The 24,337-nt window shown below is 36.1% G+C and overlaps 1 protein-coding gene across 2 annotated transcripts in view; it reads right to left on the bottom strand.

The window, feature by feature from the left end:
* The window catches only part of LOC141176362 (Fc receptor-like protein 5), a 402,420-nt gene that overhangs the window by 22,666 nt on the left and 355,417 nt on the right, over nucleotides 1–24,337 (bottom strand). For both annotated transcript variants that reach the window (XM_073660312.1, XM_073660313.1), the window contains exon 5: nucleotides 17,991–18,095. In XM_073660312.1, coding sequence (XP_073516413.1) covers nucleotides 17,991–18,095 — 105 coding nt within the window. The remainder of the gene's footprint in view (nucleotides 1–17,990; nucleotides 18,096–24,337) is intronic.

The following is a 24,337-nucleotide window of genomic DNA, read 5'->3' as shown; positions in this document are numbered from 1 at the left end:
AGCAGTATTATAGTAGTTATATTCTTGTACATAGGGGAGCAGTATTATAGTAGTTATATTCTTGTACATAGGAGCAGTATTATAGTAGTTATATTCCTGTACATAGGGGCAGTATTATAGTAGTTATATTCTTGTACATAGGGGCAGTATTATAGTAGTTATATTCTTGTACATAGGAGCTGTATTATAGTAGTTATATTCTTGTACATAGGGGCAGTATTATAGTAGGTATATTCTTGTACATAGGGGCAGTATTATAGTAGTTATATTCTTATACATAGGAGCAGTATTATAGTAGCTATATTCTTGTACATAGGGGGCAGTATTATAGTAGCTATATTCTTGTACATAGGAGCAGTATTATAGTAGTTATATTCTTGTACATAGGAGCAGTATTATAGTAGTTATATTCTTATACATAGGGAGCAGTATTATAGTAGTTATATTCTTGTACATAGGGGGCAGTATTATAGTAGCTATATTCTTGTACATAGGGGCAGTATTATAGTAGTTATATTCTTGTACATAGGGAGCAGTATTATAGTAGTTATATTCTTGTACATAGGAGCAGTATTATAGTAGTTATATTCTTATACATAGGGAGCAGTATTATAGTAGTTATATTCTTATACATAGGGAGCAGTATTATAGTAGCTATATTCTTGTACATAGGGGCAGTATTATAGTAGTTATATTCTTGTACATAGGGAGCAGTATTATAGTAGTTATATTCTTGTACATAGGGGGCAGTATTATAGTAGTTATATTCTTGTACATAGGGGAGCAGTATTATAGTAGTTATATTCTTGTACATAGGAGCAGTATTATAGTAGTTATATTCCTGTACATAGGGGCAGTATTATAGTAGTTATATTCTTGTACATAGGGGAGCAGTATTATAGTAGTTATATTCTTGTACATAGGAGCAGTATTATAGTAGTTATATTCCTGTACATAGGGGCAGTATTATAGTAGTTATATTCTTGTACATAGGGGAGCAGTATTATAGTAGTTATATTCTTGTACATAGGGGAGCAGTATTATAGTAGTTATATTCCTGTACATAGGGGCAGTATTATAGTAGTTATATTCCTGTACATAGGGGCAGTATTATAGTAGTTATATTCTTGTACATAGGAGCAGTATTATAGTAGTTATATTCTTATACATAGGGAGCAGTATTATAGTAGTTATATTCTTATACATAGGGAGCAGTATTATAGTAGCTATATTCTTGTACATAGGGGCAGTATTATAGTAGCTATATTCTTGTACATAGGGAGCAGTATTATAGTAGTTATATTCTTGTACATAGGGGGCAGTATTATAGTAGTTATATTCTTGTACATAGGGGAGCAGTATTATAGTAGTTATATTCTTGTACATAGGAGCAGTATTATAGTAGTTATATTCCTGTACATAGGGGCAGTATTATAGTAGTTATATTCTTGTACATAGGGGAGCAGTATTATAGTAGTTATATTCTTGTACATAGGAGCAGTATTATAGTAGTTATATTCCTGTACATAGGGGCAGTATTATAGTAGTTATATTCCTGTACATAGGGGCAGTATTATAGTAGTTATATTCTTGTACATAGGGGCAGTATTATAGTAGTTATATTCTTGTACATAGGGGCAGTATTATAGTAGTTATATTCTTGTACATAGGAGCGGTATTATAGTAGTTATATTGTTGCACATAAGAGCAGTATTATAGTAGTTATATTCTTGTACATAGGGGGCAGTATTATAGTAGTTATATTCTTGTACATAGGGGGCAGTATTATAGTAGTTATATTCTGGTACATAGGGGGCAGTATTATAGTAGTTATATTCTTGTACATCGGGGGCAGTATTATAGTAGTTATATTCTTGTACATAGGGGGCAGTATTATAGTAGTTATATTCTTGTATATAGGAGCAGTATTATGGTAGTTATATTCTTGTACATAGGGGCAGTATTATAGTAGTTATATTCTTGTACATAGGGGCAGTATTATAGTAGTTATATTCTTGTAAATAGGGGGCAGTATTATAGTAGTTATATTCTTGTACATAGGGGCAGTATTATAGTAGTTATATTCTAGTACATAGGAGCAGTATTATAGTAGTTATATTCTTGTACATAGGAGCAGTATTATATTAGTTATATTCTTGTACATAGGGGCCGTATTATAGTAGTTATATTCTTGTACATAGGAGCAGTATTATAGTAGTTATATTCTTGTACATAGGGGCAGTATTACAGTAGTTATATTCTTGTACATAGGGGACAGTATTATAGTTGTTATATTCTTGTACATAGGAGCAGTATTATAGTAGTTATATTCTTGTACATAGGAGCAGTATTATAGTAATTATATTCTTGTACATAGGAGCAGTATTATAGTAGTTATATTCTTGTACATAGGAGCAGTATTATAGTGGTTATATTCTTGTATATAGGGGCAGTATTATAGTAGTTATATTCTTTTACATAGGAGCAGTATTATAGTAGTTATATTCTTGTATATAGGGGAAGTATTATAGTAGTTATATTCTTGTACATAGGAGCAGTATTATAGTAGTTATATTCTTGTACATAGGAGCAGTATTATAGTAGTTATATTCTTGTACATAGGGGCAGTATTTTAGTAGTTATATTCTTGTACATAGGGGCAGTATTATAGTAGTTATATTCTTATACATAAGGACAGTACTATAGTAGTTATATTCTTGTACATAGGGGCAGTATTATAGTAGTTATATTCTTGCACATAGGAGCAGTATTATAGTAGTTATATTCTTGTACATAGGGGCAGTATTATAGTATATTCTTGCACATAGGAGCAGTATTATAGTAGTTATATTCTTGTACATAGGGGCAGTATTATAGTAGTTATATTCTTGTACATAGGGGCAGTATTATAGTAGTTATATTCTTGTACATAGGGGGCAGTATTATAGTGGTTATATTCTTGCACATAGGAGCAGTATTATAGTAGTTATATTCTTGTACATAGGGGGCAGTATTATAGTAGTTATATTCTTGTATATAAGGAGCAGTATTATAGTAATTATAATCTTGTACATAGGAGCAGTATTACAGTAGTTATATTCTTGTACATAGGAGCAGTATTATAGTAGTTATATTCTTGTACATAGGAGCAGTATTATAGTAGTTATATTCGTGTACATAGGGGCAGTATTATAGTAGTTATATTCTTGTACATAGGAGCGGTATTATAGTAGTTATATTGTTGCACATAAGAGCGGTATTATAGTAGTTATATTCTTGTACATAGGGGGCAGTATTATAGTAGTTATATTCTTGTATATAGGGGCGGTATTATAGTAGTTATATTCTTATACATAGGAGCAGTATTATAGTAGCTATATTCTTGTACATAGGGGGCAGTATTATAGTAGCTATATTCTGGTACATAGGAGCAGTATTATAGTAGTTATATTCTTGTACATAGGAGCAGTATTATAGTAGTTATATTCTTGTACATAGGGGAGCAGTATTATAGTAGTTATATTCTTGTACATAGGAGCAGTATTATAGTAGTTATATTCCTGTACATAGGGGCAGTATTATAGTAGTTATATTCTTGTACATAGGGGAGCAGTATTATAGTAGTTATATTCTTGTACATAGGAGCAGTATTATAGTAGTTATATTCCTGTACATAGGGGCAGTATTATAGTAGTTATATTCTTGTACATAGGGGCAGTATTATAGTAGTTATATTCTTGTACATAGGAGCAGTATTATAGTAGTTATATTCTTGTACATATGGGCAGTATTATAGTAGTTATATTCTTGTACATAGGGGCAGTATTATAGTAGTTATATTCTTATACATAGGAGCAGTATTATAGTAGCTATATTCTTGTACATAGGGGGCAGTATTATAGTAGCTATATTCTTGTACATAGGGGGCAGTATTATAGTAGCTATATTCTTGTACATAGGGGGCAGTATTGTAGTAGTTATATTCTGGTACATGGGGGCAGTATTATAGTAGTTATATTCATCTACATAGGGGGCAGTATTATAGTAGTTATATTCTTGTACATAGAGGGCAGTATTATAGTAGTTATATTCTTGTACATAGGGGGCAGTATTATAGTAGTTATATTCTTGTACATAGGAGCAGTATTATAGTAGTTATATTCTTGTACATAGGAGCAGTATTATAGTAGTTATATTCTTGTACATAGGGGCAGTATTATAGTAGTTACATTCTTGTACATAGGGGGCTGTATTATAGTAGTTATATTCTTGTACATAGGGGGCAGTATTATAGTAGTTATATTCTTGTACATAGGAGCAGTATTATAGTAGTTATATTCTTGTACATAGGAGCAGTATTATAGTAGTTATATTCTTGTACATAGGGGCAGTATTATAGTAGTTACATTCTTGTACATAGGGGGCTGTATTATAGTAGTTATATTCTTGTACATAGGGGGCAGTATTATAGTAGTTATATTCCTGTACATAGTGGGCAGTATTATAGTAGTTATATTCTTGTACATAGGAGCAATATTATAGTAGTTATATTCTTGTACATAGGAGCAGTATTATAGTAGTTATATTCTTGTATATAGGGGCAGTATTATAGTAGTTATATTCTTGTACATAGGAGCAGTATTATAGTAGTTATATTCTTGTACATAGGAGCAGTATTATAGTAGTTATATTCTTGTACATAGGGGCAGTATTATAGTAGTTATATTCTTGTACATAGGAGGCAGTATTATAGTAGTTACATTCTTGTACATAGCGGGCAGCATTATAGTAGTTATATTCTTGTAGATAGCGGGCAGTATTATAGTAGTTATATTCTTGTACATAGGGAGCAGTATTATAGTAGTTATATTCTTGTACATAGGGGGCAGTATTATAGTAGTTATATTCTTGTACATAGGAGGCAGTATTATAGTAGTTATATTCTTGTACATAGGGGGCAGTATTATAGTAGTTATATTCTTGTACATAGGGGCAGTATTATAGTAGTTATATTCTTGTACATAGGGGGCAGTATTATGGTAGTTATATTCTTGTACATAGGGGACAGTATTATAGTAGTTATATTCTTGTACATAGGAGCAGTATTATAGTAGTTATATTCTTGTACATAGGGGGCAGTATTATGGTAGTTATATTCTTGTACATAGGGGACAGTATTATAGTAGTTATATTCTTGTACATAGGGGCAGTACTATAGTAGTTATATTCTTTTACATAGGGGCAGTATTATAGTAGTTATATTCTTGCACATAGGAGCAGTATTATAGTAGTTATATTCTTGTACATAGGGGCAGTATTATAGTAGTTATATTCTTGCACATAGGAGCAGTATTATAGTAGTTATATTCTTGTACATAGGGGCAGTATTATAGTAGTTATATTCTTGTACATAGGGGCAGTATTATAGTAGTTATATTCTTGTACATAGGGGGCAGTATTATAGTAGTTATATTCTTGTACATAGGAGCAGTATTATAGTAGATATATTCTTGTACATAGGGGGCAGTATTATAGTAGTTATATTCTTGTACATAGGAGCAGTATTATAGTAGATATATTCTTGTACATAGGGGGCAGTATTATAGTAGTTATATTCTTGTACATAGGAGCAGTATTATAGTATTTATATTCTTGTACATAGGGAGCAGTATTACAGTAGTTATATTCTTGTACATAGGAGCAGTATTATAGTAGTTATATTCTTGTACATAGGAGCAGTATTATAGTAGTTATATCCCTGTACAAAGGGGGCAGTATTATAGTAGTTATATTCTTGTACATAGGGGGCAGTATTATAGTAGTTATATTCCAGTACATAGGGGCAGTATTATAGTAGCTATATTCTTGTACATAATGACAGTATTATAGTAGTTATATTCTTGTATATAGGGGGCAGTATTACAGTAGTTATTTTCTTGTACATAGGGGCAGTATTATAGTAGTTATATTCTTGTACATAGGGGCAGTATTATAGTAGTTATATTCTTGTACATAGGGGTAGTATTATAGTAGTTATATTCTTGTACATAGGAGCAGTATTATAGTAGTTATATTCTTGTACATAATGACAGTATTATAGTAGTTATATTCTTGTATATAGGGGGCAGTATTATAGTAGTTATTTTCTTGTACATAGGGGCAGTATTATAGTAGTTATATTCTTGTACATAGGGGCAGTATTATAGTAGTTATATTCTTGTACATAGGAGCAGTATTATAGTAGATATATTCTTGTACATAGGGGGCAGTATTATAGTAGTTATATTCTTGTACATAGGGGGCAGTATTATAGTAGTTATATTCCAGTACATAGGGGCAGTATTATAGTAGTTATATTCTTGTACATAGGAGCAGTATTATAGTAGATATATTCTTGTACATAGGAGCAGTATTATAGTAGTTATATTCTTGTACATAGGGAGCAGTATTATAGTAGTTATATTCTTGTACATAGGAGCAGTATTATAGTAGTTATATTCTTGTACATAGGAGCAGTATTATAGTAGTTATATCCCTGTACATAGGGGGCAGTATTATAGTAGTTATATTCTTGTACATAGGGGGCAGTATTATAGTAGTTATATTCCAGTACATAGGGGCAGTATTATAGTAGCTATATTCTTGTACATAATGACAGTATTATAGTAGTTATATTCTTGTATATAGGGGGCAGTATTATAGTAGTTATATTCTTGTACATAGGGGCAGTATTATAGTTGTTATATTCTTGTACATAGGGGCAGTATTATAGTAGTTATATTCTTGTACATAGGAGCAGTATTATAGTAGTTATATTCTTGTACATAATGACAGTATTATAGTAGTTATATTCTTGTATATAGGGGGCAGTATTACAGTAGTTATTTTCTTGTACATAGGGGCAGTATTATAGTAGTTATATTCTTGTACATAGGGGCAGTATTATAGTAGTTATATTCTTGTACCTAGGAGCAGTATTATAGTAGTTATATTCCAGTACATAGGGGCAGCATTATAGTAGATATATTCTTGTACATAGGGGGCAGTATTATGGTAGTTATATTCTTGTATATAGGGGGCAGTATTATAGTAGTTATATTCTTGTGTATAGGGGGGCAGTATTATATTAGTTATATTCTTGTACATAGGGGCAGTATTATAGTAGTTATATTCTTGTACATAGGGGCAGTATTATAGTAGTTATATTCTTGTACATAGGAGCAGTATTATAGTAGTTATATTCTTGTACATAATGAGAGTATTATAGTAGTTATATTCTTGTACATAGGGGCAGTATTATAGTAGTTATATTCTTGTACATAGGGGGCAGTATTATAGTAGTTATATTCTTGTACATAGGGGCAGTATTATAGTAGTTATATTCTTGTACTTAGGGGCAGTATTATAGTAGTTATATTCTTGTACATAGGAGCAGTATTATAGTAGTTATATTCTTGTACATAATGACAGTATTATAGTAGTTATATTCTTGATTATAGGGGGCAGTATTATAGTAGTTATATTCTTGTACATAGGGGCAGTATTATAGTAGTTATGTTCTTGTACATAGGGGCAGTATTATAGTAGTTATATTCTTGTACATAGGAGCAGTATTATAGTAGTTATATTCTTGTACATAGGGGGCAGTATTATAGTAGTTATATTCTTGTACATAGGGGCAGTATTATAGTAGTTATATTCTTGTACATAGGAGCAGTATTATAGTAGTTATATTCTTGTTCATAGGGGGCAGTATTATAGTAGTTATATTCTTGTACATAGGGGGCAGTATTATAGTAGTTATATTCTTGTACATAGGAGCAGTATTATAGTAGTTATATTCTTGTACATAGGGGCAGTATTATAGTAGTTATATTCTTGTACATAGGAGCAGTATTATAGTAGTTATATTCTCGTACATAGGAGCAGTATTATTGTAGTTATATTCTTGTACATAGGGGGCAGTATTATAGTAGTTATATTCTTGCACATAGGAGCAGTATTATAGTAGATATATTCTTGTACATAGGGGCAGTATTATAGTAGTTTTATTCTTGTACATAATGACAGTATTATAGTAGTTATATTCTTGTATATAGGGGCAGTATTATAGTAGTTATATTCTTGTACATAGGGGGCAGTATTATAGTAGTTATATTCTTGTACATAGGAGCAGTATTATAGTAGTTATATTCTTGTACATAGGGGCAGTATTATAGTAGTTATATTCTTGTACATAGGAGCAGTATTATAGTAGTTATATTCTCGTACATAGGAGCAGTATTATTGTAGTTATATTCTTGTACATAGGGGGCAGTATTATAGTAGTTATATTCTTGCACATAGGAGCAGTATTATAGTAGTTATATTCTTGTACATAGGGGGCAGTATTATGGTAGTTATATTCTTGTACATAGGAGCAGTATTATAGTAGTTATATTCCAGTACATAGGGGCAGTATTATAGTAGTTATATTCTTGTACATAGGAGCAGTATTATAACAAATATATTTTTGTACATAGGGGGCAGTATTATAGTAGTTATATTCTTGTACATAGGAGCAGTATTATAGTAGTTATATTCTTGTATATAGGAGCAGTAATATGGTAGTTATATTCTTGTACATAGGGGGCAGTATTATAGTAGTTATATTCTTGTATATAGGGGGCAGTATTATAGTAGTTATATTCTTGTTCATAGGGGGCAGTATTATAGTAGTTATATTCTTGTACATAGGGGCAGTATTATAGTAGTTATATTCTTGTATATAGGAGCAGTAATATGGTAGTTATATTCTTGTACATAGGGGGCAGTATTATAGTGGTTATATTATTGTATATAGGGGGCAGTATTATAGTAGCTATATTCCTGTACATAGGAGCAGTATTATAGTAGTTATATTCTTGTACATAGGAGCAGTATTATAGTAGTTATATTCTTGTACATAGGAGCAGTATTATAGTAGTTATACTCTTGTATATAGGGGGCGGTATTATAGTAGTTATATTCTTGTACATAGGAGCAGTATTATAGTAGTTATATTCTTGTACATAGGGGCAGTATTATAGTAGTTATATTCTTTTACATAGGAGCAGTATTTTAGTAGTTATATTCTTGTACATAGGGGGCAGTATTATAGTAGTTATATTCTTGTACATAGGGGGCAGTATTATAGTAGTTATATTCTTGTACATAGGAGCAGTATTATAGTAGTTATATTCTTGTACATTGGAGCAGTATTATAGTAGTTATATTCTTGTACATAGGAGCAGTATTATAGTAGTTATACTCTTGTATATAGGGGGCAGTATTATAGTAGTTATATTCTTGTACATAGGGGCAGTATTATAGTAGTTATATTCTTGTATATAGGAGCAGTAATATGGTAGTTATATTCTTGTACATAGGGGGCAGTATTATAGTAGTTATATTCTTGTATATAGGGGGCAGTATTATAGTAGCTATATTCCTGTACATAGGAGCAGTATTATAGTAGTTATATTCTTGTACATAGGAGCAGTATTATAGTAGTTATATTCTTGTACATAGGAGCAGTATTATAGTAGTTATACTCTTGTATATAGGGGGCGGTATTATAGTAGTTATATTCTTGTACATAGGAGCAGTATTATAGTAGTTATATTCTTGTACATAGGGGCAGTATTATAGTAGTTATATTCTTTTACATAGGAGCAGTATTTTAGTAGTTATATTCTTGTACATAGGGGGCAGTATTATAGTAGTTATATTCTTGTACATAGGGGGCAGTATTATAGTAGTTATATTCTTGTACATAGGAGCAGTATTATAGTAGTTATATTCTTGTACATAGGGGGCAGTATTATAGTAGTTATATTCTTGTACATAGGAGCAGTATTATAGTAGTTATATTCTTGTACATTGGGGGGCAGTATTATGGTAGTTATATTCTTGTACATAGGGGCAGTATTATAGTAGTTATATTCTTGTACATAGGGGCAGTATTATAGTAGTTATATTCTTGTATATAGGGGCAGTATTATAGTAGTTATATTCTTGTACACAGGGGGCAGTATTATAGTAGTTATATTCTTGTACATAGGAGCAGTATTATAGTAGTTATATTCTTGTACATAGGGGGCAGTATTATGGTAGTTATATTCTTGTACATAGGGGGCAGTATTATGGTAGTTATATTCTTGTTCATAGGGGCAGTATTATAGTAGTTATATTCTTGTACATAGGGGCAGTATTATTGTAGTTATATTCTTGTACATAGGGGGCAGTATTATAGTAGTTATATTCTTGTACATAGGGGGCAGTATTATAGTAGTTATATTCTTGTACATAGGAGCAGTATTATAGTAGTTATATTCTTGTACATAGGGAGCAGTATTATAGTAGTTATATTCTTGTACATAGGAGCAGTATTATAGTAGTTATATTCTTGTACATAGGGAGCAGTATTATAGTGGTTATATTCTTGTACATAGGGGGCAGTATTTTAGTAGTTATATTCTTGTACATAGGGGGCAGTATTATAGTAGTTATATTCTTGTTCATAGGAGCAGTATTATAGTAGTTATATTCTTGTACATAGGGGCAGTATTATAGTAGTTATATTCTTGTACATAGGGGGCAGTATTATAGTAGTTATATTCTTGTATATAGGGGGCAGTATTATGGTAGTTATATTCTTGTACATAGGAGCAGTATTATAGTAGTTATATTCTTTTATATAGGGGCAGTATTATAGTAGTTATATTCTTGTACATAGGGGCAGTATTATGGTAGTTATATTCTTGTACATAGGGGCAGTATTATAGTAGTTATATTCTTGTACATAGGGGCAGTATTATAGTAGTTATATTCTTGTACACAGGGGGCAGTATTATAGTAGTTATATTCTTGTACATAGGAGCAGTATTATAGTAGTTATATTCTTGTACATAGGGGGCAGTATTATGGTAGTTATATTCTTGTTCATAGGGGCAGTATTATAGTAGTTATATTCTTGTACATAGGGGCAGTATTATTGTAGTTATATTCTTGTACATAGGGGGCAGTATTATAGTAGTTATATTCTTGTACATAGGGGGCAGTATTATAGTAGTTATATTCTTGTACATAGGGGGCAGTATTATGGTAGTTATATTCTTGTACATAGGAGCAGTATTATAGTAGTTATATTCTTGTACATAGGAGCAGTATTATAGTAGTTATATTCTTGTAAATAGGGGGCAGTATTATAGTAGTTATATTCTTGTACATAGGAGCAGTATTATAGTAGTTATATTCTTGTACATTGGGGGGCAGTATTATGGTAGTTATATTCTTGTACATAGGGGCAGTATTATAGTAGTTATATTCTTGTACATAGGGGCAGTATTATAGTAGTTATATTCTTGTATATAGGGGCAGTATTATAGTAGTTATATTCTTGTACACAGGGGGCAGTATTATAGTAGTTATATTCTTGTACATAGGAGCAGTATTATAGTAGTTATATTCTTGTACATAGGGGGCAGTATTATGGTAGTTATATTCTTGTTCATAGGGGCAGTATTATAGTAGTTATATTCTTGTACATAGGGGCAGTATTATTGTAGTTATATTCTTGTACATAGGGGGCAGTATTATAGTAGTTATATTCTTGTATATAGGGGGCAGTATTATGGTAGTTATATTCTTGTACATAGGAGCAGTATTATAGTAGTTATATTCTTGTATATAGGGGCAGTATTATAGTAGTTATATTCTTGTACATAGGGGGCAGTATTATGGTAGTTATATTCTTGTACATAGGGGCAGTATTATAGTAGTTATATTCTTGTACATAGGGGCAGTATTATAGTAGTTATATTCTTGTACACAGGGGGCAGTATTATAGTAGTTATATTCTTGTACATAGGAGCAGTATTATAGTAGTTATATTCTTGTACATAGGGGGCAGTATTATGGTAGTTATATTCTTGTTCATAGGGGCAGTATTATAGTAGTTATATTCTTGTACATAGGGGCAGTATTATTGTAGTTATATTCTTGTACATAGGGGGCAGTATTATAGTAGTTATATTCTTGTACATAGGGGGCAGTATTATGGTAGTTATATTCTTGTACATAGGAGCAGTATTATAGTAGTTATATTCTTGTACATAGGGGGCAGTATTATAGTAGTTATATTCTTGTACATAGGGGGCAGTATTATAGTAGTTATATTCTTGTACATAGGGGGCAGTATTATAGTAGTTATATTCTTGTACATAGCAGCAGTATTATAGTAGTTATATTCTTGTACATAGGGGGCAGTATTATAGTAGTTATATTCTTGTACATAGGAGCAGTATTATAGTAGTTATATTCTTGTACATAGGGGGCAGTATTATAGTAGTTATATTCTTGTACATAGCAGCAGTATTATAGTAGTTATATTCTTGTACATAGGGGGCAGTTTTATAGTAGTTATATTTTTGTACATAGGGGGCAGTATTATAGTAGTTATATTCTTGTACATAGGAGCAGTATTATAGTAGTTATATTCTTGTACATAGGGGGCAGTATTATAGTAGTTATATTCTTGTACATAGGAGCAGTATTATAGTAGTTATATTCTTATACATAGGGGCAGTATTATAGTAGTTATATTCTTGTACATAGGGGGCAGTATTATAGTAGTTATATTCTTGTACATAGCAGCAGTATTATAGTAGTTATATTCTTGTACATAGGGGCAGTTTTATAGTAGTTATATTCTTGTACATAGGAGCAGTATTATAGTAGTTATATTCTTGTACATAGGGGGCAGTATTATAGTAGTTATATTCTTGTACATAGGAGCAGTATTATAGTAGTTATATTCTTGTACATAGGGGGCAGTATTATAGTAGTTATATTCTTGTACATGGGGGCAGTATTATAGTAGTTATATTCTTGTACATAGGGGGCAGTATTATAGTAGTTATATTCTTGTACATAGGAGCAGTATTATAGTAGTTATATTCTTGTACATAGGAGCAGTATTATAGTAGTTATATTCTTGTACATAGGAGCAGTATTATAGTAGTTATATTCTTGTACATAGGAGCAGTATTATAGTAGTTATATTCTTGTACATAGGAGCAGTATTATAGTAGTTATATTCTTGTACATAGGAGCAGTATTATAGTAGTTATATTCTTGTACATAGGAGCAGTATTATAGTAGTTATATTCTTGTACATAGGGAGCAGTATTATAGTAGTTATATTCTTGTACATAGGAGCAGTATTATAGTAGTTATATTCTTGTACATAGGAGCAGTATTATAGTAGTTATATTCTTGTACATAGGAGCAGTATTATAGTAGTTATATTCTTGTACATAGGGGCAGTATTATAGTAGTTATATTCTTTTACATAGGAGCAGTATTTTAGTAGTTATATTCTTGTACATAGGGGGCAGTATTATAGTAGTTATATTCTTGTACATAGGGGGCAGTATTATAGTAGTTATATTCTTGTACATAGGAGCAGTATTATAGTAGTTATATTCTTGTACATTGGAGCAGTATTATAGTAGTTATATTCTTGTACATAGGAGCAGTATTATAGTAGTTATACTCTTGTATATAGGGGGCAGTATTATAGTAGTTATATTCTTGTACATAGGGGCAGTATTATAGTAGTTATATTCTTGTATATAGGAGCAGTAATATGGTAGTTATATTCTTGTACATAGGGGGCAGTATTATAGTAGTTATATTCTTGTATATAGGGGGCAGTATTATAGTAGCTATATTCCTGTACATAGGAGCAGTATTATAGTAGTTATATTCTTGTACATAGGAGCAGTATTATAGTAGTTATATTCTTGTACATAGGAGCAGTATTATAGTAGTTATACTCTTGTATATAGGGGGCGGTATTATAGTAGTTATATTCTTGTACATAGGAGCAGTATTATAGTAGTTATATTCTTGTACATAGGGGCAGTATTATAGTAGTTATATTCTTTTACATAGGAGCAGTATTTTAGTAGTTATATTCTTGTACATAGGGGGCAGTATTATAGTAGTTATATTCTTGTACATAGGGGGCAGTATTATAGTAGTTATATTCTTGTACATAGGAGCAGTATTATAGTAGTTATATTCTTGTACATAGGGGGCAGTATTATAGTAGTTATATTCTTGTACATAGGAGCAGTATTATAGTAGTTATATTCTTGTACATTGGGGGGCAGTATTATGGTAGTTATATTCTTGTACATAGGGGCAGTATTATAGTAGTTATATTCTTGTACATAGGGGCAGTATTATAGTAGTTATATTCTTGTATATAGGGGCAGTATTATAGTAGTTATATTCTTGTACACAGGGGGCAGTATTATAGTAGTTATATTCTTGTACATAGGAGCAGTATTATAGTAGTTATATTCTTGTACATAGGGGGCAGTATTATGGTAGTTATATTCTTGTACATAGGGGGCAGTATTATGGTAGTTATATTCTTGTTCATAGGGGCAGTATTATAGTAGTTATATTCTTGTACATAGGGGCAGTATTATTGTAGTTATATTCTTGTACATAGGGGGCAGTATTATAGTAGTTATATTCTTGTACATAGGGGGCAGTATTATAGTAGTTATATTCTTGTACATAGGAGCAGTATTATAGTAGTTATATTCTTGTACATAGGGAGCAGTATTATAGTAGTTATATTCTTGTACATAGGAGCAGTATTATAGTAGTTATATTCTTGTACATAGGGAGCAGTATTATAGTGGTTATATTCTTGTACATAGGGGGCAGTATTTTAGTAGTTATATTCTTGTACATAGGGGGCAGTATTATAGTAGTTATATTCTTGTTCATAGGAGCAGTATTATAGTAGTTATATTCTTGTACATAGGGGCAGTATTATAGTAGTTATATTCTTGTACATAGGGGGCAGTATTATAGTAGTTATATTCTTGTATATAGGGGGCAGTATTATGGTAGTTATATTCTTGTACATAGGAGCAGTATTATAGTAGTTATATTCTTTTATATAGGGGCAGTATTATAGTAGTTATATTCTTGTACATAGGGGCAGTATTATGGTAGTTATATTCTTGTACATAGGGGCAGTATTATAGTAGTTATATTCTTGTACATAGGGGCAGTATTATAGTAGTTATATTCTTGTACACAGGGGGCAGTATTATAGTAATATTCTTGTACATAGGAGCAGTATTATAGTAGTTATATTCTTGTACATAGGGGGCAGTATTATGGTAGTTATATTCTTGTTCATAGGGGCAGTATTATAGTAGTTATATTCTTGTACATAGGGGCAGTATTATTGTAGTTATATTCTTGTACATAGGGGGCAGTATTATAGTAGTTATATTCTTGTACATAGGGGGCAGTATTATAGTAGTTATATTCTTGTACATAGGGGGCAGTATTATGGTAGTTATATTCTTGTACATAGGAGCAGTATTATAGTAGTTATATTCTTGTACATAGGAGCAGTATTATAGTAGTTATATTCTTGTAAATAGGGGGCAGTATTATAGTAGTTATATTCTTGTACATAGGAGCAGTATTATAGTAGTTATATTCTTGTACATTGGGGGGCAGTATTATGGTAGTTATATTCTTGTACATAGGGGCAGTATTATAGTAGTTATATTCTTGTACATAGGGGCAGTATTATAGTAGTTATATTCTTGTATATAGGGGCAGTATTATAGTAGTTATATTCTTGTACACAGGGGGCAGTATTATAGTAGTTATATTCTTGTACATAGGAGCAGTATTATAGTAGTTATATTCTTGTACATAGGGGGCAGTATTATGGTAGTTATATTCTTGTTCATAGGGGCAGTATTATAGTAGTTATATTCTTGTACATAGGGGCAGTATTATTGTAGTTATATTCTTGTACATAGGGGGCAGTATTATAGTAGTTATATTCTTGTATATAGGGGGCAGTATTATGGTAGTTATATTCTTGTACATAGGAGCAGTATTATAGTAGTTATATTCTTGTATATAGGGGCAGTATTATAGTAGTTATATTCTTGTACATAGGGGGCAGTATTATGGTAGTTATATTCTTGTACATAGGGGCAGTATTATAGTAGTTATATTCTTGTACATAGGGGCAGTATTATAGTAGTTATATTCTTGTACACAGGGGGCAGTATTATAGTAGTTATATTCTTGTACATAGGAGCAGTATTATAGTAGTTATATTCTTGTACATAGGGGGCAGTATTATGGTAGTTATATTCTTGTTCATAGGGGCAGTATTATAGTAGTTATATTCTTGTACATAGGGGCAGTATTATTGTAGTTATATTCTTGTACATAGGGGGCAGTATTATAGTAGTTATATTCTTGTACATAGGGGGCAGTATTATGGTAGTTATATTCTTGTACATAGGAGCAGTATTATAGTAGTTATATTCTTGTACATAGGGGGCAGTATTATAGTAGTTATATTCTTGTACATAGGGGGCAGTATTATAGTAGTTATATTCTTGTACATAGGGGGCAGTATTATAGTAGTTATATTCTTGTACATAGCAGCAGTATTATAGTAGTTATATTCTTGTACATAGGGGGCAGTATTATAGTAGTTATATTCTTGTACATAGGAGCAGTATTATAGTAGTTATATTCTTGTACATAGGGGGCAGTATTATAGTAGTTATATTCTTGTACATAGCAGCAGTATTATAGTAGTTATATTCTTGTACATAGGGGGCAGTTTTATAGTAGTTATATTTTTGTACATAGGGGGCAGTATTATAGTAGTTATATTCTTGTACATAGGAGCAGTATTATAGTAGTTATATTCTTGTACATAGGGGGCAGTATTATAGTAGTTATATTCTTGTACATAGGAGCAGTATTATAGTAGTTATATTCTTATACATAGGGGCAGTATTATAGTAGTTATATTCTTGTACATAGGGGGCAGTATTATAGTAGTTATATTCTTGTACATAGCAGCAGTATTATAGTAGTTATATTCTTGTACATAGGGGCAGTTTTATAGTAGTTATATTCTTGTACATAGGAGCAGTATTATAGTAGTTATATTCTTGTACATAGGGGGCAGTATTATAGTAGTTATATTCTTGTACATAGGAGCAGTATTATAGTAGTTATATTCTTGTACATAGGGGGCAGTATTATAGTAGTTATATTCTTGTACATGGGGGCAGTATTATAGTAGTTATATTCTTGTACATAGGGGGCAGTATTATAGTAGTTATATTCTTGTACATAGGAGCAGTATTATAGTAGTTATATTCTTGTACATAGGAGCAGTATTATAGTAGTTATATTCTTGTACATAGGAGCAGTATTATAGTAGTTATATTCTTGTACATAGGAGCAGTATTATAGTAGTTATATTCTTGTACATAGGAGCAGTATTATAGTAGTTATATTCTTGTACATAGGAGCAGTATTATAGTAGTTATATTCTTGTACATAGGAGCAGTATTATAGTAGTTATATTCTTGTACATAGGGAGCAGTATTATAGTAGTTATATTCTTGTACATAGGAGCAGTATTATAGTAGTTATATTCTTGTACATAGGAGCAGTATTATAGTAGTTATATTCTTGTACATAGGAGCAGTATTATAGTAGTTATATTCTTGTACATAGGGAGCAGTATTATAGTAGTTATATTCTTGTACATAGGAGCCGTATTATAGTAGTTATATTCTTGTACATAGGAGCAGTATTATAGTAGTTATATTCTCTTACATAGGGGGCAGTATTATAGTAGTTATATTCTTGTACATAGGGGGCAGTATTATGGTAGTTATAGTCTTGTACATAGGAGTAGTGTTATTACACCATGGCATTACATTGAAGTAGTAATGAGGTTAGTCTGACATTTTATATTCATGGCTGATATTATTTTTCATTACTTTTCTTACTGTAAGGACATCATAGTTATAATAGAGGGAATGTTTCCTAATGTTGGTGAATCTTGGGCCATTGGCGGCAGATGATTTTGTGCTCACCGTTCTTGCGTCTGGCAAATCTTATAACGACAATGATCACCAGGATCCCGGTCAGGATGAGGATGGGGATCAGCCATGCCAGGTGGCCATGTTGGCTTCTCTGCCCTGAAAATAGAAAGTCAGAAGATGTTGGATAATTCTTATTCTATTGCTTACACATGTGAACTCCCCATACATGTAATATTCTGCCTCTGAAGAGCTTCCCGGGAACTGTCCTGCAGAATATCGCAGGTCTAGGGGATCTGTTAGGAGGCGGAAATAAAGTTGATTTAAATGCTGGCACATTTGGGTCCTGTCCCATTACAGGCGTCTTTGGTCCCTGAGATCTGGAGATTATGGTTGTTCACATCCTCCCTGGGGAGATTACGGTTGTCCACATCCTCCCTGGGGAGATTACGGTTGTTCGCATCCTCCCTGGGGAGATTACGGTTGTTCGCATCCTCCCTGGGGAGATTACGGTTGTTCGCATCCTCCCTGGTGAGATTACGGTTGTTCACATCCTCCCTGGGGAGATTACAGTTGTTCGCATCCTCCCTGGGGAGATTACGGTTGTTCGCATCCTCCCTGGGGAGATTACGGTTGTTCGCATCCTCCCTGGGGAGATTACGGTTGTTCGCATCCTCCCTGGGGAGATTACGGTTGTTCGCATCCTCCCTGGGGAGATTACAGTTGTCCACATCCTCCCTGGGGAGATTACAGTTGTCCACATCCTCCCTGGGGAGATTACGGTTGTTCACATTCTCCCTTGGGAGATTACAGTTGTTCACATCCTCCCTTAGGAGATTACGGTTGTCCACATCCTCCCTGGGGAGATTATGGTTGTTCACATGCTCCCTGGGGAGATTATGGTTGTCCACATCCTCCCTGGGGAGATTACGGTTGTGCACATCCTCCCTGGGGAGATTATGGTTGTCCACATCCTCCCTGGTGAGATTACGGTTGTCCACATCCTCCCTGGTAAGATTACGGTTGTCCACATCCTCCCTGGGGAGATTACTGTTGTCCACATCCTCCCTGGGGAGATTACTGTTGTCCACATCCTCCCTGGGGAGATTACGGTTGTCCACATCCTCCCTGGGGAGATTACTCTTGTCTACATTCCGTCTGGGGAGATTACGGTTGTCCACATCCTCCCTGGTGAGATTACGGTTGTCCACATCCTCCCTGGGGAGATTACTGTTGTCCACATCCTCCCTGGGGAGATTACGGTTGTTCACATGCTCCCTGGGGAGATTATGGTTGTCCGCATCCTCCCTGGGGAGATTACGGTTGTTCGCATCCTCCCTGGTAAGATTACGGTTGTCCACATCCTCCCTGGGGAGATTACTGTTGTCCACATCCTCCCTGGGGAGATTACGGTTGTTCACATGCTCCCTGGGGAGATTACGGTTGTCCACATCCTCCCTGGGGAGATTACGGTTGTCCGCATCCTCCCTGGGGAGATTACGGTTGTTCGCATCCTCCCTGGTGAGATTACGGTTGTTCACATCCTCCCTGGGGAGATTACAGTTATTCGCATCCTCCCTGGGGAGATTACAGTTGTCCACATCCTCCCTGGGGAGATTACAGTTGTCCACATCCTCCCTGGGGAGATTACGGTTGTTCACATCCTCCCTTGGGAGATTACGGTTGTCCACGTCCTCCCTGGGGAGATTACGGTTGTTCACATCCTCCCTGGGGAGATTACGGTTGTTCACATCCTCCCTGGGGAGATTACAGTTGTTCACATCCTCCCTTGGGAGATTACGGTTGTCCACATCCTCCCTGGGGAGATTACGGTTGTTCACATGCTCCCTGGGGAGATTATGGTTGTCCACATCCTCCCTGGGGAGATTACGGTTGTGCACATCCTCCCTGGGGAGATTACGGTTGTCCACATCCTCCCTGGTGAGATTACGGTTGTCCACATCCTCCCTGGTAAGATTACGGTTGTCCACATCCTCCCTGGGGAGATTACTGTTGTCCACATCCTCCCTGGGGAGATTACTGTTGTCCACATCCTCCCTGGGGAGATTACGGTTGTCCACATCCTCCCTGGGGAGATTACTCTTGTCCACATTCCGTCTGGGGAGATTACGGTTGTACACATCCTCCCTGGGGAGATTACGATTGTACACATCCTCCCTGGGGAGATTACAGTTGTCCACATCCTCCCTGAGGAGATTACGGTTGTCCACATCCTCCCTGAGGAGATTACGGTTGTCCACATCCTCCCTGGGGAGATTACGGTTGTTCACATCCTCCCTTGGGAGATTACGGTTGTTCACATCCTCCCTGGGGAGATTACGGTTGTTCACATCCTCCCTTGGGAGATTACGGTTGTCCACATCCTCCCTGGGGAGATTACGGTTGTCCACATCCTCCCTGGGGGGATTACGGTTGTCCACATCCTCCCTGGGGAGATTACTCTTGTCCACATTCCGTCTGGGGAGATTACGGTTGTACACATCCTCCCTGGGGAGATTACGGTTGTCCACATCCTCCCTGAGGAGATTACGGTTGTCCACATCCTCCCTGGGGAGATTACGGTTGTTCACATCCTCCCTTGGGAGATTACGGTTGTCCACATCCTCCCTGGGTAGATTACGGTTGTTCACATGCTCCCTTGGGAGATTACGGTTGTCCACATCCTCCCTTGGGAGATTAGGGTTATCCACATCCTCCCTTGGGAGATTAGGGTTGTCCACATCCTCCCTTGGGAGATTACGGTTGTCCACATCCTCCCTGGGGAGATTACGGTTGTCCACATCCTCCCTTAGGAGATTAGGGTTGTTCACATCCTCCCTTGGGAGATTACGGTTGTTCACATCCTCCCTTGGGAGATTAGGGTTGTCCACATGCTCCCTTGAGAGATTAGGGTTGTTCACATCCTCCCTTGGGAGATTACGGTTGTCCACATCCTCCCTTGGGAGATTACGGTTGTCCACATCCTCCCTTGGGAGATTACGGTTGTCCACATCCTCCCTTGGGAGATTACGGTTGTTCACATCCTCCCTTGGGAGATTACGGTTGTCCACATCCTCCCTTGGGAGATTACGGTTGTTCACATCCTCCCTGGGGAGATTACTCTTGTCCACATTCCGTCTGGGGAGATTACGGTTGTACACATCCTCCCTGGGGAGATTACGGTTGTCCACATCCTCCCTGAGGAGATTACGGTTGTCCACATCCTCCCTGTGGAGATTACGGTTGTTCACATCCTCCCTTGGGAGATTACGGTTGTCCACATCCTCCCTGGGTAGATTACGGTTGTTCACATCCTCCCTTGGGAGATTACGGTTGTCCACATCCTCCCTGGGGAGATTAGGGTTGTCCACATCCTCCCTTGGGAGATTAGGGTTGTTCTCATCCTCCCTTGGGAGATTACGGTTGTCCACATCCTCCCTGGGGAGATTACGGTTGTCCACATCCTCCCTTGGGAGATTAGGGTTGTTCACATCCTCCCTTGGGAGATTAGGGTTGTTCACATCCTCCCTTGGGAGATTACGGTTGTTCACATCCTCCCTTGGGAGATTACGGTTGTCCACATCCTCCCTTGGGAGATTACGGTTGTCCACATGCTCCCTTGAGAGATTAGGGTTGTTCACATCCTCCCTTGGGAGATTACGGTTGTCCACATCCTCCCTTGGGAGATTACGGTTGTCCACATCCTCCCTTGGGAGATTACGGTTGTTCACATCCTCCCTTGGGAGATTACGGTTGTCCACATCCTCCCTTGGGAGATTACGGTTGTACACATCCTCCCTGGGTAGATTACGGTTGTTCACATCCTCCCTTGGGAGATTACGGTTGTCCACATCCTCCCTGGGTAGATTACGGTTGTTCACATCCTCCCTTGGGAGATTACGGTTGTCCACATCCTCCCTGGGGAGATTACGGTTGTCCACATCCTCCCTTGGGAGATTAGGGTTGTCCACATCCTCCCTTGGGAGATTACGGTTGTCCACATCCTCCCTGGGGAGATTACGGTTGTCCACATCCTCCCTTGGGAGATTAGGGTTGTTCACATCCTCCCTTGGGAGATTAGGGTTGTTCACATCCTCCCTTGGGAGATTACGGTTGTCCACATGCTCCCTTGAGAGATTACGGTTGTTCACATCCTCCCTTGGGAGATTACGGTTGTCCACATCCTCCCTTGGGAGATTACGGTTGTCCACATCCTCCCTTGGGAGATTACGGTTGTTCACATCCTCCCTTGGGAGATTACGGTTGTTCACATCCTCCCTTGGGAGATTACGGTTGTCCACATCCTCCCTTGGGAGATTACGGTTGTCCACATCCTCCCTTGGGAGATTACGGTTGTACACATCCTCCCTGGGTAGATTACGGTTGTTCACATCCTCCCTTGGGAGATTACGGTTGTCCACATCCTCCCTTGGGAGATTACGGTTGTCCACATGCTCCCTTGAGAGATTAGGGTTGTTCACATCCTCCCTTGGGAGATTACGGTTGTCCACATCCTCCCTTGGGAGATTACGGTTGTTCACATCCTCCCTTGGGAGATTACGGTTGTCCACATCCTCCCTGGGTAGATTACGGTTGTTCACATCCTCCCTTGGGAGATTACGGTTGTCCACATCCTCCCTGGGGAGATTAGGGTTGTCCACATCCTCCCTGGGGAGATTAGGGTTGTCCACATCCTCCCTTGGGAGATTACGGTTGTCCACATCCTCCCTGGGGAGATTACGGTCGTTCACATCCTCCCTGAGGAGAGTACGGTTGTTCACATCCTCCCTTGGGAGATTACGGTTGTTCACATCCTCCCTGAGGAGATTACGGTTGTTCACATCCTCCCTTGGGAGATTAGGGTTGTTCACATCCTCCCTGGGGAGATTACGGTTGTTCACATCCTCCCTGGGGAGATTACGGTTGTTCACATCCTCCCTTGGGAGATTAGGGTTGTCCACATCCTCCCTCACAGCACAAAATAATAACCCATAAAGAGAAAAGTAAAAAAAAAATGTTACCGGTCTCAAAGTCCTAAAGTTGGAGAGGACGCATTTCCTTTATATTTTAGGCAAAAAAAATACATATTGTCATTTTTTTCATTTCAAAAATTACAAAAAGGAAAATAGACTCATGGAAAAGTTGGAGATTAGAGATGCACAAACGTTTGCATCCGTCCATTTTCCTTTTTTTTGTGATTTTTAAAATGTAAAAGATGACAATATATATATATTTTTTTCTGCCCAAAATACAATGTGTCCTCTGTAACTTTAGGCTTTTTAGATCATCTCATCCTCAACTTGCTTAACTGTTCACAATAACAGGAATTTTTACCTAAACTTTTGCCTAAACTTCAACATTCCACTCTATATACAGTACAGACCAAAAGTTTGGACACACCTTCTCATTTAAAGATTTTTCTGTATTTTCATGACTATGAAAATTGTACATTCACACTGAAGGCATCAAAACTATGAATTACCACATGTGGAATTATATACTTAACAAAAAAGTGTGAAACAACTGAAAATATGTCTTATATTCTAGGTTCTTCACAGTAGCCACCTTTTGCTTTGATGACTGCTTTGCACACTCTTGGCATTCTCTTGATGAGCTTCAAGATGTAGTCACCGGAAATGATCTTCACTTCACAGGTGTGCCCTGTCAGGTTTAATAAGTGGGATTTCTTGCCTTATAAATGGGGTTGGGACCATCAGTTGTGTTGTGCAGAAGTCTGGTGGATACACAGCTGATAGTCCTACTGAATAGACTGTTAGAATTTGTTTTATGGCAAGAAAAAAGCAGCTAAGTAAAGAAAAACGAGTGGCCATCATTACTTTAAGAAATGAAGGTCAGTCAGTCCGAAAAATTGGGCAAACTTTGAAAGTGTCCCCAAGTGCAGTTGCATCAAGCGCTACAGAGAAACTGGCTCACTTGAGGACCGCCCCAGGAAAGGAAGACCAAGAGTCACCTCTGCTTCTGAGGATAAGTTTATCCAAGTCACCAGCCTCAGAAATCGCAGGTTAACAGCAGCACAGATTAGAGACCAGGTCAATGCCACACAGAGTTCAAGCAGCAGACACATCTGTACAACAACTGTTAAGAGGAGACTTTGCGCAGCAGGCCTTCATGGTAAAATAGCTGCTAGGAAACCACTGCTAAGGACAGGCAACAAGCAGAAGAGACTTGTTTGGGCTAACGAACACAAGGAATGGACATTAGACCAATGGAAATCTGTGCTTTGGTCTGATGAGTCCAAATTTGAGATCTTTGGTTCCAACCACCGTGTCTTTGTGCGACGCAGAAAAGGTGAACGGATGGTCTCTACATGCCTGGTTCCCACCGTGAAGCATGGAGGAGGAGGTGTGATGGTGTGGGGGGGCTTTGCTGGTGACACTGGT

Source organism: Phyllobates terribilis, unplaced genomic scaffold (genome assembly GCF_046119375.1).
Source record: "Phyllobates terribilis strain yellow unplaced genomic scaffold, ASM4611937v1 Scaffold_25__1_contigs__length_18738178, whole genome shotgun sequence".
Classification (NCBI taxonomy): Eukaryota; Metazoa; Chordata; class Amphibia; order Anura; family Dendrobatidae; genus Phyllobates; species Phyllobates terribilis.
Note: the sequence above shows the minus strand (reverse complement) of the source record. Positions and strands in the feature narration are given on the sequence as shown.